The following is a 17969-nucleotide window of genomic DNA, read 5'->3' as shown; positions in this document are numbered from 1 at the left end:
ATTTTAAACACAGCAAACAAACAAACGTTGCATGTTCGAAAAGGGGCAGGAGGAAGTGTCTACTTATAATATCCTGCCCCCTCTCTGCTGCTCAGTCTATACAATCTCATTAATACACTTCTTTTCTTTTTTTTTACACTAGAGTATGCCTTGCTCAATGACTTACCTTGTCAATGAGTCACAAAAAAATAGTAGTGATGGAAAATAAAAATAAGAAAAATAGTGGTACAGACAGGAGTATGAACCCTAACATGCACGTCTTTTTGATGGTGGGAGGAAACAGGAGCACCCGGAGGAAACCCACGCAGACACGGGGAGAACATGCAAACTCCATTCAGAAAGAACCTTGGACTCGAACCCAGGACCTTCTTGCTGTGAGTCAACAGTGCTAACCACTGGGCCGTTGTGCTGCCCGAGTAGGATCACAAGGAATTTGACTTGCTGCGTTGCTGTCAGTTACACACAACATACACACATATACGGAGCAAAATAAGACGAGTGCAAACTAGAGAGAACTAAGCACTTATAAGGTTGAAATATTAAAAACAATATTGTAAAAAAAAGTAAAAATACAAGTGAGCGCAAGTCCAATATATGCGATATTAGATTGATCTGCACTCATACGCATATTTTTATTTCTGTGCTTTTAACATCGAGTTTTTGATGTCTCAACTTTATATTTGGCTCACGCGTACGTAGGCAAGATATAGGCAAGTAAACAGGCAGGTTACTATTGATTTATTTGTGTTTTTCAAGCCACAGAACATAGCCAAGCTTTTTAGAACATTGTTACATCAACATACTGTATTATTTTCACCGTACTACAGAACAAGCAACAATTTTTAATTTTATATAACAAGTTTGATGTAATGACCAACATTATCCTGTCCTCAAGGTGGCAACAAACTGGTCAGCATAAGACAAAGAACAACTATTAATTCCTTTATTCATTCTCTACTAGAATGAGGCTGCTGGCTTACATATTCATTCACACAAAAGATGCACATGTACTTATGTACATATTTTGTGTGAAACTGTTATGTCAAAAAAACTTTACCAGTTTTTTTGACATAACAGTTTTATTAAACATTTAGACAGTCAAAGAGGTGGAAAAGAAATTTTTGAGATAGATGTCGGATCAAATAATTGTCACCAGAATGAGAGACAGGTGGGTAGACAGAAAGTCACATGCCTACACACACACTATACCAAACATCTTTAAAGAATAACAAGGTATGACAACATAACTTGTGACTTCAGAAAACACCGGGATCGTGTAAAACATGTCAAACAATATACTTTGTGAACAGAAAATAAACTGGGTCTAACGCGGTTTAGCCTTGACAGCTGCATCCACCTCTTCCTCTGGCAGCAGAGTGTGCCACTGGGCCACCGGACGTCTGGGATTGGCCAACATATCGGACCAGTGGCGCAGGCCGACTCCTGTTGCTCCATAACCCATGAACGATTTTCCTATGGGATCATTACTCCCCAGCTTGTCATAGTCAAACACAGTTATGACAACCTGCACTTTCTGGAAAGAAAAAAGCAAATGTTTATGAAATCACCCCTCACAGTGATGTGGACATTTAATGCTGTCAGTGTTAGTGTTAAATATCTCTGATGGCTGTGTGTTGGATCAGCCCACCTGTATCTGCTCAAACGGGACGTCGAAGCTGAAGCTCTCGTTGAAGTACGGGTTGAGTGTGTTCTTCTTGACAGTTGTCTTCTTCTTCTTGATTCGCTTCCCATTTTGCTGCAAAACAATCTTCACAAACGGATCTGATAAAGCAGGAAAAGAACTAATTGTTAACCGGTTATTTTTCAGGGATGTTTCAGCATCATGCAAGACAGCAGTTTTCTGCAATGACCTATTTTGATAAGAAGTACAGCATTTGATGAGATAAGAGAGTTTAATGGAGGAGAAGACAAGCGTTACGAAAGACCGATCACCTGACAAGCCACCAACATCCATCTTTTTCAGGTTCTTGGCCTCCATGATGTTAACGGTCAGCTTGCCAGCAGTGGGTACATAGCGCAGAGAAATGCAAATATCACCCAACTTTTCTTGCTGCAAAAGCACATGGACAATCATATCAGGATATGCCACCATTAAAGACACTGATGAAATGTTCAAGATTAAGATATGAATTTAGGTAGAGTATAAAGCTATAATACAACCAGTTTTAGATTTGATAAAAATTTATATAAATCAACATTTTACAATTATGTGAAATAGTCACATGAGGTTTTGAGTGTAAATATGGTAAACATGATACCTCCTCCTTCTCCCCACTCTCCAAGTCTCTCCACTGTTGCATTGGCTGGCCCAGATCCACACTGTTCATAGGAATCTTTATCTCTCCAATCATGTCATGTTTGGAGAATCGGTCAAAGTCAAAGACCTGCAACACCAAGGTCTTCCCTCCCAATTCTGCATAGGGAATCTTAAAAAGAGGAGCAAGCATTTAAAAAAGTAACCATAAATATGAAAATTGTATTCATTTCAGGAAACAGAAGTCAAAGTTAGATGTTTTACCAGTGATGGCAGATGATTATTGATGACAGATTATTTCAGACAGCTTAGCTTTTCAGTTTTGACAAAAACAGATTAACAAATCCATGACAAATAACAAAGAACACTCAATGACAAAGACAAAAATGCAAAATGCATTTTTTTTTTTTTTGGGAGGGGGTACCTTAACAGATGCCACTCAGGGAATGAGAGACTACAGATGAAAGTAAGCAGAGACAGAGGCCAAACTTCTGCCCCATGAACGCAAGTGGTTGGGACAAAAAGTGATGACCTCATCAACAACCTGGAACATCAACACAAGTGGTGACAGAGACATGAAGACAAGAGAGGAAACAAACGAACAATTCACATCAAGTCAACACAGGCCCGTAGTCGGACGACACGTACCTTGAAGATGAAGGTCTCATTGAAAACCGGGCACAGGTTCTTGCGCTGGACCTTGGTCTCATACTTTTTTTTCTTGTCTGGTAGCAAGAAGACTTTGACATAGGGGTCTGAGGTGCCCCCCATGTCCATGGCAGCAAGATCCTGAGCCTGGAGGATGCCCACTATGAGCTGTTTAAAGAGGGAAAACAGAGCTTTAGGAGGAGAAGATGGAGGCTCAGATATTACATAACAACAACAGCAGAAGTTCTGTCTGGTAAGCATACTGCCTCTAGTGAGGACATTCATTCATACAGTATATATCAGAATCAGAAATACTTTATTTATCTCCAAGGGGAAACTGGATCCCATTACAGACACTCACGCTCTAGCAAGAAAAACCAACAAGACATAAGACAACAAGAAAATAGAAACAAATTGAAACAAGAAAAACAGAAATAAATAGAAATAGAAGATAGAATAAGGAATAGAAACAAGAACAAAATATATAAACGTGTGCACCATGCTCCAGCATGTAACTATCTATACTGTATTATCGAGCATGAAAGAAACAGCACAAACAAACACCCGACTGGGTAAAATAAGTGGAAGGGCCACTCTAATGACTACTGACTCAGAGTGCCTGACACTCTGAGGGAGGAGTTGTAAAGTTTGATGGCCACAGGCAGGAATGACCTCCTGTGGTGCTCTATAGAGCATTTCGGCAGAATGAGTCTATCACTAGAAATACTCCTGTGCCTGACCAGCATGTCATGGAGTGGGTGGGAGTCATTGTCCATGATGGCACATAACTTCAACAGCGTCCTCCTCTCAGAAACTGCCGCCAGAGAGTCCAGCTCCAACCCCACGACGTCTGCGGCCTTGCGGATCAGTTTATTGAGTCTGTTTGCATCCGCTACCCTCAGCCTGCTGCCCCAACACACAACAGCAAACAGGAGAGCACTGGCCACCACAGATTCATACCACATCCTAAGCATTGTCTGGCAGATGTTGAAGGACCTCAGCCTCCTCAAAAAGTAGAGACAGCTCTGTCCCTTCTTGTAGAGGGCATCAGTGTTCTTAGCTCAGTCCAGTTCATTGTCTATATACACCCCCAGGTACTTGTAGGGTTAGGGTTAGGGTTACACAGGGATCACTGGTTTCATGTCCCCCTTTAGATCATCAACCAGCTCCTTTGTCTTAGTCTTGTTGAGCTGCAGATGGTTCTGCTCACACCATGTGACAAAGTTTCCCACCATATACATGACACCATATACAGACAGTAATGAATGCTGATCTGGTACCGATTTTCAAGAATAAGGGCAATGTGCAGAACTGCAGCAACTACAGGGGTATAAAGTTGATCAGCCCCAGTATGACAATATGGGAAAGAGTAATAAGAGGAGAGGTGATGATTAGCGAGCAGCAGTATGGTTTCATGCCACGAAAGAGCACCACAGACGCGATGTTTACTTTGAGAATGTTGATGGAGAAGTACAGAGAAGGTCAGAAGGAGTTACATTGTGTCTTTGTGGAGAAAACATATGACAGGGTGCCGAGAGAGGAGGTGTGGTATTGTATGAGGAAGTTTGGAGTTGCAGAGAAGTATGTAGGAGTGGTGCAGGATATGTATGAGGGAAGTGTGACAATGGTGAGGTGTGCAGTTGGAAAGACAGATGGGTTCAAGGTGGAGGTGGGATTACATCAAGGATCGGCTCTGAGCCCCTTCTTGTTTGCAGTGGTGATGGACAGGTTGATGGACGAGATCAGGCAGGAGTATCCATGGACTATGATGTTTGTGGATGACATTGTGATCTATAGTGAAAGTGGGGTACAGGTTGAGGAGAGCCTGGACAGGTGGAGGTATGCACTGGAGAGAAGAGGAATGAAAGTCAGTAGGAGCCAGATGGAATACCTATGTGTGAATGAGAGGGAGGACAGTTGAATGGTGAGGATGCAAGGAGTAGAGGTGAAGAAGGCATATGAGTTTAAATACTTGGGGTCACCTGTCCAAAGTAAAGGGGAGTGCAGAAGAGAGGTGAAGAAGAGAGTGCAGGCAGGGTGGAGTGGGTGGAGAAGAGTGTCAGGAGTGATTTGCGACAGAAGGGTACCAGCAAGAGTTAAAGGGAAGGTTTACAAGATGGTTGTGAGACCAGCTATGTTATATGGTTTGGAGATGGTGGCACTGACGAAAAGACAGCTGGAGGTGGTAGAGTTGAAGATGCTAAGATTTTCATTGGGAGTGACGAAGAAGGACAGGATTAGGAATGAGTATATTAGAGGGACAGCTCAGGTTGGACAGTTTGGAGACAAAGCAAGAGAGGTTGGATTGAGATGGCTTTGACATGTGTGGAGGAGAGATGCTGGGTATATTGGGAGAAGGATGCTGAATATGGAGCTGCCAGGGAAGAGGAAAAGAGGAAGGCTAAAGAGGAGGTTTATGGATGTGGTGAGGGAAGACATGCAGGTGGCTGGTATGACAGAGGAAGATGCAGAAGACAGGGAGAAATGGAAACTGATGATCCGCTGTGGCGACCCCTAATGGGAGCAGCCGAAAGTAGTAGTAGTAGTAGTAGTAGTAGTAGTAATGAATGCTGATCTGTAGTGGTACTACGTTTATAGCTTTCTATACAAACAGTAATGGGTATTGACATGTATTGACATTGAATTCAGGATAAGTGGTTTGGATAATGGATGGATGGATGGATGGATGGATTCATCATGATATTCATAATATATATTCATGCTGTTGTAGACTGAAGGCCCTACCTGTGCATCTGTGAAATTATAGTCCAGGGAGAACTCCAGTTTGCCTAGCTTCTCCTGCTCCTTCTCCTCCTCTTCTCCTCCCTTCTTCTCCTCTCCCTCCTGCGTGACACCACAACATGCACATTTACTGTTACATTTTACATTTGCTCATTTAGCAGATGCTTTCATCCTAAGTGAGTTACAAGAAAGTCGGCAATTAGCAGATAAATTCAAGTGTTGCCAACTGGAGTCACACATTTAAACAATATGTTGTCAGCTGTTCTTTCCCACTATCATCCAGACCAGTCACAAGTAAGACAGTAAGACTAGAGGATGCTGGGAAACAAGCGTTGTCTTGTGTGTTTTGCTCACCTTCTCTCCACCTTCTCCTTCTTCTTTTGCCTTTCTCCGGCGGCCACCTTTTCTCTCTCTGACTTTCTTTGGCTTCTTCTTTTTCCCAAAGCATTTCTTGAAGACACAGAAGATGAAGCATCCCACCAGAGTCAGTACCACCACAACGATGGCCCCCACCGCCCACATGGGGACTGGGAGAGAGAAAAGGCCAAGGTGTGTACTTTATTCACTGTGCACAACATGGGAGAGAATACACCTTTTATGTCTGAACATGCTTTGTATTCGCAATAAGACGAGAGGGAGTGAAGAATGACATCCAGCATTAAATTTGCATCGGATAACCTACAAAGCTCCCAGAGATGCTGGAGATTTGCATGCAAACAAATGTCTCCTTTGATACTGTCTACCGCAGGTGTATTTAAAACAAAAGCTTATCCATGAATATCAAATTCCTGGATGTTTTTGTAGTTGCTCATTTTAATGAGTGCTGTAGCTCATAGCAGCCAAATGAGGAAGAGTAGGGCAGGTCGTGGTGAGTTTGAGGAAAAAACAAAGTTGTTGTGGCTAACAATAATTATCGCAGACCATATTCACAAAAGACCATTGCCAACAGATAGTCCAACATGAACAGCTAAAATTCAGGTTTATCCATGTTTGGTTGTTGGGAAGGTGCTAATGTAACAGCCCTGGTGACTCTAATTTTTTTCTCTCCCCCTTTTTCTCCCTACTTGTACTTGGCCAATTACCCCACTCTTCCAAGCCATCCCGGTCGCTGCTCCACCCCCTCTGCCGATCCAGGGAGGGCTGCAGACTACCACATGCCTACTCTGATACATGTGGAGTCGCCAGCCGCTTTTTTTCACCTGACAGTGAGGCGTTTTGCCAGGGGGACATAGGACATAGCACGTGGGAGGATCATGCTATTCCCCCGAGTCCCCCCCCCCCCAACAGGCGCCCCGACTGAGCAGAGGAGGCGCTAGTGCAGTGACCAGGACACATACCCACATCCGGCTTCCCACCCGCAGACACGGCCAATTGTGTCTGTAGGGACGCCCGACCGAGCCGCAGGTAACACGGGGAGTCGAACTGCTGATCCCCGTGTTGGTAGGCAACGGTAAACCGCTACGCCACCCAGACGCGGTGACTCTTATTTTGAAAGGATTTCTGGAGTTTGGGGAGTTCAAACACTATTGCACTTTCCAGTATTAATATAAGTATCAGTAAGCTGAACAACAACAACAATCTTCTTGATTGTTGGTTCAACTGACAAAATGAGAAAAGCTTAAATGATTAATCTATTTTTTTAATCCACCATCCTTTAAAAAAATCAGCCTTCAAGTCTCTGAACAAGAACAGGCCTAACCAACTCAAATCCTCTTCGACAGACTTTAGAAATTCAGGTTGAACTGGAAAACAAAGACCGTCGAGAGGATTTAACTCCCAACAAAGGCTTGAGATTTACTCAGAGTGAAAATCCACTCACAGAAGTCGTGTTCCTATAATCCAAAGTTCTGCCAGTATATGTCAACGCAAACAGCTTCTCCAGAGGAAGAGTAACCAAGGTGATGACCTCATCACGAGATAAAAACTCAAAGCTGCTCAAATGAGTATACTTTACAGAAAGACTGTAAAAACTCATAAAATGTGTTTTTAACGTCGACCTCTACAGGAAGGTTTTGCTGAGCCTGCAGGCATATTGTTCACACTGACCACCCTGTCATATCTCAACATGATGACTCACCCGGGCCTGGGAGGTGCCCAGTATACAACCAGACTTCTACCGTCTGTTTCTGAGCAGCTTCACTGAGGCAGGTTTAAGGACAGCTTAATGACAGAGTTGCCATTCTTTATTCATTTTCTGCAGACACAAACCAGAGGATATCCCATACACCTGTTAAACCCGCCAGTCTTTGGACTGTCCTTCCTATCTTAGATATGTTAGAAACTTGTTTATGCCAACACCGCTCAGCTGCACTATCAGATCTTAACTTGGGTGAATTCTGAATGAGAGTGGCTTTTTATGTTTAAGTAAAAAGGGGGCTAAAAGGGACATCTGCAGATGCCTGGCTCGACTCACGTGGCAGTCTGTGCAGCTCATTCATGAACTTGTCCTTCATGTGGTCGTATTCGTGGCCGGGGTGGTGCTCCGAGTGGGTGTGCTCATGGCTGGGATGGTGTTCTGGATGGGTATGGTCATGGTGGGCTGGCTCCGGTGTCGCCTCTGGCTCTGGTTCTGAGAGCTCCACGGTCCGCCGGGCCCGGACCCCAGCACTAGTCAACCTCATGCCAGCTAGAAAAGAAGAAAAAAAATCTTGGAGCTTGGGGTTAACTGTGATAGAGGCTGTGCAGTTATATTCCCCAGAGGAGAGACATTTTTTTGTGTTTACAGTGTTGTTGTTTAACCTTTGCTGTCGGCGGGCTTGGCATACAACACAGGGAATTTTGATGCCAGTGTGTCCTTGACAGAGTTAATCTGCAAGTGGAGTTCAGATTCTCTACCTGCAAAGGCAGTCTTTATTAATGATCAAGAGCCACTTATAATAACTCCGCCCTTTGGAGGATCTATAGGAAGACAAGAGGCTTTTTGTTAGACATTTTAGCTGCCACCAGCCCTGCTCTTCTGCATGTTGGTCAGCTAAACAACCAATCAGCATCGCTTTTCTGAGACGGGTACAATCACCACAAGGGAAACGAGCAAACTCGGACATGAAAAATGGAACATAGAAACAGATGCTGACGTGTTCGACAAAACATAATTAAATCGATCTTATCGACATCAGTTTAGGATAGCAGTTATAGTGATAAAGGGGAAGACAGAGAAAGAAAAGAATTAAAAAGATGGCGAAGGGACTAAACAGGATGTAATCCAGAGTGTTCCAGGCAGTGTGTCTGGCAGATGCGAGCAGTATGTGTGTACATGTGATGTGTCCACCTCTGTGTATGTGACGTGTCCACCTGTGACTGCACAGATTTAATCCCAATAAACTCTGGTGTCTGAGATCTGTGATTTATCGTAGTGCCTCCAAGCAGCAGACAGGCTCTGCAGCCACCCACGGGCCCCGCAATCGTGCAGACACCCCACGATCAAGAGAACAGCCAGAGCCCAAAGCACCACAACCCCAGAGGAACACCGAGCTCACGGGGAGGACAGGAGCCCACAGAGCAATAGCCCCGCACGCCCCTGAGGAACACAAACAACAAGCACAAACCACCGTGGGACCCGACCCTCGGAAGGCAAGCACAGACCACTAGCCAGGAGCTGGGCCCCGCAACCAACAGACCGATGCACATGGGACTGCCCACCCAACAGGCAGGCGGGGGGGGGGGGCATGTCCATTCATGCCTGACATAGGGGTGAGGCCCGCCGCAATGCCCCTGGGTAGATGCCCCATCCAGCCACATGCACCAAGCATACATCCATGTAGCTGAATATACCCGGACAGGGCCCCGCCTGCCCCGGCGACCCGACCCCGGAGAAGTGGCTGATGATGAGAGGAGATGAGGGCCCCGCCTGCACCTCGGACAGCCAAACATAAAGTCCCCCCCGCTGCCCCCTGCACCTGCGGTGCCCGTCACAGAAAAGCCACACAGTGGGAGCAAGTCTGACAGCCCCCCCCCCCCGCTCTGCGCCCCACACCCACGACAACGAGCTGGCACCCAGGGGCCCCAGAAAGCACCTAGCAGCGCTCACTGCAGCCCTTCCGGAACGCAGCAGGAAGGACACCACCCAGCACCAATGACAAAGCAATCCATTTGGGCAGGGGGCCCTCCTGGCCGCCTCCTGACCAACCACCCACCCACGTTGACCCGCCCATCCTGGTAGTCCCAGTGCTTAGTGTGCTCGTGTCATGTGTGGCGTTAAAATAGTGGGGTTTGGGGATATGAGTCAGCCAAGCTTATCAGGCCTGGACCACTCACACTCCTCCTGCCCTGGCAACCCTGACCTGCTGGTGGGTGTTGTTTGGCATATGGTTTGTGTGAATGTGTGTGTGTGTGTACTAAAATAGTGTGACTGGGATTACATTTTCAGAGCATTGTCGAAGTGCAAGCAGGGGTAGGAGCATCGCGGCCGAGATCTCAACCGCCCGCCTCGCCTGTTTTTACAGTGCTTAATCCATACATGTTAATGCGTCACCCCCTTTGTCAAAGCTTCATGCAGCACATCCCTAAGCCAGATGCTCAACATGGCTGACCCTAATCCCCCTGTTACTCTTATTCTGTCATATCATCCCCCACTGCCAACTCACCATAACTATTTCATTGCTCTGTGTCCCTGCATGCAACTGCATCATCCATCAGAATTACAAACCAACCCAAAATAAATAGGGGAAGCTTCTATCCTACCCCCATATACCCCACTCTCACTTAGCTCTCTCCTCTCTCTTTACCCACCCAAACCCATTTTCCAACATTCACAGCTCACTCTCCTGGAGGGCTCTCATGTCAGGCCCCCAGACTCAGCAGTTTCAAATAAGGAAGCCTAATGGAATATAGTGTTTACCGAGGGAAAGCATCTATCAACCAACTAAACCATTTCAAGTGAAAAGGCACTGCATGTAAAGAAAACACTACACGCCAACCAACAGCCTGGTCCATAATATAGTCCAATAAACATGTCCCCATAGCATCATGTGTAGTAGGTATGATGCCAGATTTTTCAAACTTGGCATTTTCGCGACAGAGTTAGAGGCGGATTAAATTGAAAGGACTGTTAAATGGTTGAATTCAGTATACGTCAAGCACCGAGTCCCTGTATTTATGAAGCCATCCTTCTCTACCAGCTTTTTGCTGGTGTTGTTCATGCCGAAAGCAAGCCATATGACATGGATCACCTCAGACAAGACGGTTTTGAATATGAATATCCAAACATGTCTGAACTCTTACAAGATGTTTATTATTATGTCATCTAACCATTACATGAAAATTTATGACGTTTTCTGTCGAAATTTGTCAAAATGAATTTGATGTGGATGTCTCAAAAGAAGTAAATGGATCACAATAAACCAAAAAATGGTTTGCATATATAGTGCAGTAATCATCTTACCTCGTGGTATATTCAGTTAAATCCCTCTATGTCGATAAATTAGTTGGAACAACTGAAGTATATGGACCTTTTATCAATACTGCATCCCCCTTGGTCGGACAGAGCTCTCACACAGCCATTGTTTATTTGCCAATGACTGTGACTACCAGGCTCCCCCAACCCATTCCATTTAAGCTAAAGCACAGCAAATCACTAAAGCAGTGCTGGGACTTAATCCCAACCTCCCCTCCTCCCCATCCAAGTATGTCAACAGCACATCTGTTGCTTTACCTATCTGACTGAAGACACAGTGAAGAGCAAAGGCAAAACCTTCAGTCCTCTCATGTCGTATTTTCCTTTAAAGGACTTCAATTATGTGGCTGTTGGCTGTCTTGACTAAGAGAGAAATGAACATCATCATTAGACTGATGGGGCGTCACAGTGTGTATCCACTAGAGTGGAGAGATTGAAGTGTATTTCTCCCACATTAATCCCCTCAGCCCATCCGCCCCGCCGGTCAATCATTTATCTTCGCTCCCCTTTCACTGAGAGTGGATACTCTATCCTCTCCATCCCTTGGCTTACCATTTCACTGTACCGAACACATATCCTCATTTAGATCGCTGTAATCTCTGGGCACGCTGCCCCGTGTCCGCTCCTCTGCAGCTGGTCATGGCGGAGGCTGCAGCCCAACATGACGGCTTATTTAACTGTTTACTATAACAAGTGCCCTGGCAAATAATCAGGAAGCTTTCCTTGGGAAAATGTCATCTTTGTTCCAAAAGCAGTTATTGGTAGGATATGAAAATGAAAAACCCCACACGGGTGTTGAAACCCGTCCCAAGGTGAAATGTATTTAAGTGCCACATTTTGTTAGGCGTGCTTCATCTTTACTGTTCAAGCCAAGAAAAACTTTTCAGTCACCCTCGAGCTACATCTATGGCTTTAGTTAAGGGGACTTTGTGTAATATTTTGGCATTCCTGAGGTGCCATATGTCTAGTAACCAACAGCAGGGGCTGCTAAGTGGTACTGAATGAAACAAAGTAAGCCAACAAATACATGAACACGGGAGCTGTTCCAGCCTAGTGTTTCTGTTGCTGTCTGATGGTCCATGAAACCCCACCCTCCAAAAGACTTGGCTTGCACTCTGTTCTCGGAAAGCTAGTTTTCACAGCGAACTGATAACTACTGAAAGAGTTTAAAAATGGCAGATGCCTGAAAATGTGCTGTCTACCCTACAGTTCATTTTGAATTCACTTGTCCTGCCTTTTTTGATTTGTTAAAAGTTCAGCACTTAAAAATTACACATGGCCTCTGTGAGCCCCAGGTTTACTTTATTTATTTTGTGGAGGATTCCCTACAGTAACAGGAGCTTTTCATTTATAATATAAATTACATTTCATGTTCTTGAATACAAAACGCTAAATGGTATTGGCCAAAAACACTTGCGGAATATTTGTCCAATCTTTTGCATGTACTTGTACGACTAGTCATGAAAAACACCTTGGCAACAATTGGTCACTAGAGGGCAACTTAAAAATATACTCAATAAGCACATAGGTTGTGCTGTGATGCACCTTGTTGACAAGTGAGCAGGTGAATCTCATCTGTGCTGTGACCTGTAATTTACCCAACAGCAGCACTGACATTGCGTAGGAAGATAATGTGCTAGTCTCATGTTAAACATGAAAACCCCAGTGGGTAATGACTAAGCTTTTAGACTCGAAGTCCCACTGTTATCTGTATATTATCATATGGCTGCATGTATGAGATTATAATGGCTGCATGTATGAGATTATAGAGAGCTGTTAGGTGTGAGAAGACTGCATAGTTACTACCATCTGTCTATGGCTGATCCCTGACATCTTGGTTATAGCAGAATTGTGAGGCACACTGGAGAAAAAAAGTTCAAGTTTTCACAAAAATCTTTTTATTTAGGGTCACCCCACCAGATTAAAATACAGAACTCTTTCAAAACATCTTAGTTCACCCAAAATAGAGGAGTTTTTACCAAAGAGCTACAAAGGTAGAAACGACAATGATCTGAACATCAAATTCATGATACATGAGCATATGAAGCTGGAACGTGTGGTTTCTTTCAAAAAGGATGTAACATGGTGATTTATAGCACCGGGGTAGAAGAGGTAACCAGTTTCCAAATGTGGACGACAGCTAGTGAGGTATTCTGTTGGGACTTGGCGCTACACCATTCCAGAAATGTGCTAGTGCTGGTACAAGAAATGTGTGGGTTTTAGGAACACTTTGGGACAGAAAATACTCTGCAGCTCTTCTCACTGTGGTGCCTATCACAAATGCAGGTCTTACAGAGTGTGTTTGTCGAACAGGTATTCTCCCATGGCACCGTGGCTCTCAGAGGAGGTGAGACGGGTCAGACTGCTCCTGTAGTCACCCAGCTTCTTGATGGCGTCATGGCTGTCAGTGAGGAAGTGCTGCTCAAGGAAGTCACACAACTAAAGAAGAAGAAAGACTGTGTGATGCAGGTAGTTACAAATGTTTAAAATAGGAAACAGAGGGTAGTTATATAGGAAGTATATATGGTAAGCATGTAAATGGACAATTACCACAGCAGAGGGATCTGTCACAACCTTCCTCCTGTGGTCTTATTGCCCAATACAGTTTGAACTCAAATATCAGAAATGTTTAATGTGTAACCAGCGTAACTGACCCCTTCGAGTTATCTCGGAAAAACTGAACTTTAAGAGATACAAACACTTTAAATCTTGCAAAGTCTGTTGAAAATTTCATACAATCTGATAGAGTATCTTCAGCTTACATGAGGGTCGGTGTTGATACCACCCCGGCGGTGCACATCCAAGATACATGTGTTAAGAGACTTCTGATAGTCCAGAGAGAAGGACACTGCATCCAGGCCCCCTCTCCAGTCCTCTCTGCTTGGTTTCTACAGCAGCAGGTCAAAGAATAAAGTGTGTGCAGTTGAAAGATAAATAATAGCTAAGCTGCACTTGGCTTAAATGAAGGTTAAGAATAACTACGAAGAGGATAGAGTTCTAAAAGTATCTACATATAAAAAAAATATCCAAGTGGGCAAGGGAGTAACGGAATTCTGGGAGTAATAATCATATTTTTATGGAGTCCTAAAATAAAAACCAGAAAAAAGCGGGCTATGCTGTTAATCTACATCACAAGGACAGAAACGTGTTGCACCAGTAAGAATAAAAATATGACTAGAAAATACAGCTGGAAAAGAAAAAAATGGTGTTTTACAAATAAAGATCAACACCATGTGCTCACCGTAATTGTCTGAAGCAGAACCCGACCTCCTCTCATGTTCTGATACTCAAGCAGTCTCTCCGCGTGCTCCCTCTCCTTCACTGATCGCTCCAGGAAAAAAGTGGAGAAGTTGGGCAGGGCAACGTCATCCCTGTCAAAATACATGCCCTGCAACAAAGGACACAAACCAATGGTAATGGTGAGAGAGGCGATTCCCTGCAATAGGACTGAAAGAATCTATAGAGCCGTTCGATGCCCTTGCGGAAATATCCCCAACAAAACAATGCGTTTGGGCCAGACATGGAGACCGCACCAGGGCAAGGTAGGTGTAGGATGCCGTCAGTTTGACATTGATCAGCTTGTTGACGTCCGCCTCACACTCGGGATGGAAGTTCTGCTTCACCGTGGACTGCATTTCTATCAAGGCAAAGAAAGTTTCGCAGTTAATGAAAGTCCACTGGTTAAAAACGGGTACGGCTATTCCGAGAGTGACGTTACGTGCCGCTAATTTAACTGAAGTTTCAAGAAAACCCTTATTTTACAAGAAAAACAAACGCAGAGGACCAATACAACGCTCGTCCTGTGGAGAAAGCTGACGAATGGCCTACAGCGGCGGCGGCGGGAGCGGTTACCTTTATACTGCTGACGCTGAAACGGATACAGTTTGGGGGGGAAACGTCTCTTAACAGTCGGTCATGTAACCTGACCTGAGGTGAACGACCCACGTGAATCGTCAGTCACAGGTTTTGCAGTCACGAAGGCGTTTTATCAGTTGAGATGAAGCAAGTTACCTAACGCCAGACTGGGGGGTGGGTTGTTTAGCCGGCTTGTAGCGGTAGCTCACCTGCCTAGTATAGCGACAGTATGGATACACGGCACCAGTATCTGTCTTGTCCCCCCAATAGGAAGTCGTTCTGGGAAATGTCCTTACGGAACGCACGGGCTAGTTCGCTAACGTGTTGTTAACGCCATCCGGTTTGATCTTGGGAATTGCGGCGATTCTCACCTCGCTGGTTATATAGTCGAACAGAACAAAGTCCTCCACACACAAGCCTGGTGACCGGCAAATGCCAGTGTTAGCTAACAGTTCGGGTCACTCACCCGCTTGGTCAGACGCAGTCGTCTCACCTCTTGTAACGGGTTGGTTTGTGATGTTTGTTTGGTTTTTTTTTTTTTTTTTTTATCGGTATTGTTCTTCCTCTTTGGTTTTTAAAGGCGGTTTGCATCCGAAATGTTGCATTAGCGCCAACTACTGGATTGCACAACAGAGACGAACTAGCTGACATAACCAGAAGATTGGACAGGGCGGCGAAGGACACGGGTATGTTGATCAGTACTCAAAAAAAAAAAAAAAAAAAAGCAAAAGCGTGACAACAAAAGATCACCCGAGGAGGGAGACCCAGGAAAAACCTGAGTAAACCACACCGGAGAACGGCTGCGGATGAGCGCAGTGGAGGCGGGGAGAGCTGCGATAGACAGGGAACGGTGGAAGAGACTTGTTGAGACATCAGCTCTGCTCCTACGACCTCCATATAGGTTACGGAACTGATGATGATGACTGGATTGAAAACGACATTATCCTATCTAATTATTATCCTATCAAATCTAATTACTGGGAAACTATATAAAGTTCTTCCTCACCCCTCATCCCATTCTCTAATATAATTTCTCAGTCTTTTCTCTGAGAGGGCCTGAAAAACTCTCAACAACCCCTGCGCTTCCTCTCCAGTAATTCCCATCCATCCATTATCTAAACCGCTTATCCTGCTCTCAGGGTCGCGAGGATGCTGGAGCCTTTCCCAGCAGTCATTGGGCGGCAGGTGGAGAGACACCCTGGACAGGCCGCCAGGCCATCACAGGGCCCAGTAATTCCCATGATATTCAAAAACTTTCTCGCTGCATCAACTCTCTCTATTCTCTCGAATTTCCTTTCTGCCCCAGCAGCACAGTTAATCAACATGGCCAGAAATGCTAAGAACTTAATCTTGTCCTTACAAAACTATTCCTCATGCTTCCTACCTGATATATATAGAAGTGCGCAACAAAATAGGAGGAAAATAATCCTTATTTATTTATGTATTTATTTATTCTCTCTCTCTCTCTTTCTCTCTCTCACTCTCACACACACACATACACTACCGTTCAAAAGTTTGGGATCACCCAAACAATTTTGTGTTTTCCATGAAAAGTCACACTTATTCACCACCATATGTTGTGAAATGAATAGAAAATAGAGTCAAGACATTGACAAGGTTAGAAATAATGATTTGTATTTGAAATAAGATTTTTTTTACATCAAACTTTGCTTTCGTCAAAGAATCCTCCATTTGCAGCAATTACAGCATTGCAGACCTTTGGCATTCTAGCTGTTAATTTGTTGAGGTAATCTGGAGAAATTGCACCCCACGCTTCCAGAAGCAGCTCCCACAAGTTGGATTGGTTGGATGGGCACTTCTTTGAGCAGATTGAGTTTCTGGAGCATCACATTTGTGGGGTCAATTAAACGCTCAAAATGGCCAGAAAAAGAGAACTTTCATCTGAAACTCGACAGTCTATTCTTGTTCTTAGAAATGAAGGCTATTCCATGCGAGAAATTGCTAAGAAATTGAAGATTTCCTACACCGGTGTGTACTACTCCCTTCAGAGGACAGCACAAACAGGCTCTAACCAGAGTAGAAAAAGAAGTGGGAGGCCGCGTTGCACAACTGAGCAAGAAGATAAGTACATTAGAGTCTCTAGTTTGAGAAACAGACGCCTCACAGGTCCCCAACTGGCATCTTCATTAAATAGTACCTGTTAGAGCCTGTTTGTGCTGTCCTCTGAAGGGAGTAGTACACACCGGTGTAGGAAATCTTCAATTTCTTAGCAATTTCTCGCATGGAATAGCCTTCATTTCTAAGAACAAGAATAGACTGTCGAGTTTCAGATGAAAGTTCTCTTTTTCTGGCCATTTTGAGCGTTTAATTGACCCCACAAATGTGATGCTCCAGAAACTCAATCTGCTCAAAGAAGTGCCCATCCAACCAATCCAACTTGTGGGAGCTGCTTCTGGAAGCGTGGGGTGCAATTTCTCCAGATTACCTCAACAAATTAACAGCTAGAATGCCAAAGGTCTGCAATGCTGTAATTGCTGCAAATGGAGGATTCTTTGACGAAAGCAAAGTTTGATGTAAAAAAAATCTTATTTCAAATACAAATCATTATTTCTAACCTTGTCAATGTCTTGACTCTATTTTCTATTCATTTCACAACATATGGTGGTGAATAAGTGTGACTTTTCATGGAAAACACAAAATTGTTTGGGTGATCCCAAACTTTTGAACGGTAGTGTATATATACATATACATACACACACACACACACACACATATATATATATATATATATATCGGGTTTTTTTCCCGGAAACCATCAATAAATGGTGTTGATAAAACTGCCCAACAAATGAGGAGCGGAATATCAATATAGATGTAGGAAAAAAAACTTTTAATACATAGCAGTAGAAGCTTGTTTCGTGAAAAACCCCCCCGATATATGTATATATATGTGTGTGTGTGCGTGTTCGCCCTTAACCTATATATATTTAAATAATAGTCTACTTTTTTAATTGAAATGTTTTAATTTTACATACAGCAAACACATGACGCAAAAGAAATAAAAGTAAAGAAAATGAAGGAAATTAAATAAAATTA

At 44.0% G+C, this 17969-nt stretch overlaps 2 protein-coding genes and 1 long non-coding RNA gene across 3 annotated transcripts in view; 2 read left to right on the top strand and 1 right to left on the bottom strand.

The window, feature by feature from the left end:
* The first annotated feature begins 350 nt into the window (after positions 1-350).
* Positions 351-6216, top strand: LOC130127814 (uncharacterized). Its single transcript, XR_008811853.1, has 3 exons — positions 351-374; positions 3008-3176; positions 6111-6216. It is a non-coding gene; the product is annotated as an uncharacterized LOC130127814 (long non-coding RNA).
* On the bottom strand, positions 1264-8286 carry syt5b (synaptotagmin Vb). The gene is made up of 8 exons (XM_056297533.1): positions 8079-8286; positions 6020-6192; positions 5669-5767; positions 2924-3091; positions 2280-2447; positions 1954-2071; positions 1649-1782; positions 1264-1534 (listed from the first exon to the last, which is right to left on the bottom strand). The coding sequence occupies exons 1-8, from the start codon at positions 8284-8286 to the stop codon at positions 1325-1327; spliced, it is 1278 nt and encodes a 425-aa protein (XP_056153508.1). The 3' UTR covers positions 1264-1324.
* Positions 8287-12818: 4532 nt separating this feature from the next.
* The window catches only part of LOC130127810 (receptor-type tyrosine-protein phosphatase H-like), a 73203-nt gene continuing 68052 nt past the window's right edge, over positions 12819-17969 (top strand). The window contains exon 1 of the mRNA XM_056297532.1: positions 12819-13526. Coding sequence (XP_056153507.1) covers positions 13338-13526 — 189 coding nt within the window. The 5' untranslated portion in view covers positions 12819-13337. The remainder of the gene's footprint in view (positions 13527-17969) is intronic.

The sequence above is a fragment of the Lampris incognitus genome, chromosome 17, assembly GCF_029633865.1.
Source record: "Lampris incognitus isolate fLamInc1 chromosome 17, fLamInc1.hap2, whole genome shotgun sequence".
NCBI classification, from domain to species: Eukaryota; Metazoa; Chordata; class Actinopteri; order Lampriformes; family Lampridae; genus Lampris; species Lampris incognitus.
Note: the sequence above shows the minus strand (reverse complement) of the source record. Positions and strands in the feature narration are given on the sequence as shown.

What these genes read in the sequence shown, in the direction of transcription:
- syt5b (XM_056297533.1), bottom strand. Translation starts at nt 8,286, where the DNA reads ATGAGGTTGACTAGTGCTGGGGTCCGGGCCCGGCGGACCGTGGAGCTC. An exon ending in TGAGCTGCACAGACTGCCAC is followed by an intron (nt 6,193 to 8,078) that starts GTGAGTCGAGCC and finishes TCTCTCTCCCAG; the next exon opens with TCCCCATGTGGGCGGTGGGG. An exon ending in AGAGTGGGGAGAAGGAGGAG is followed by an intron (nt 2,072 to 2,279) that starts GTATCATGTTTA and finishes GTGCTTTTGCAG; the next exon opens with CAAGAAAAGTTGGGTGATAT.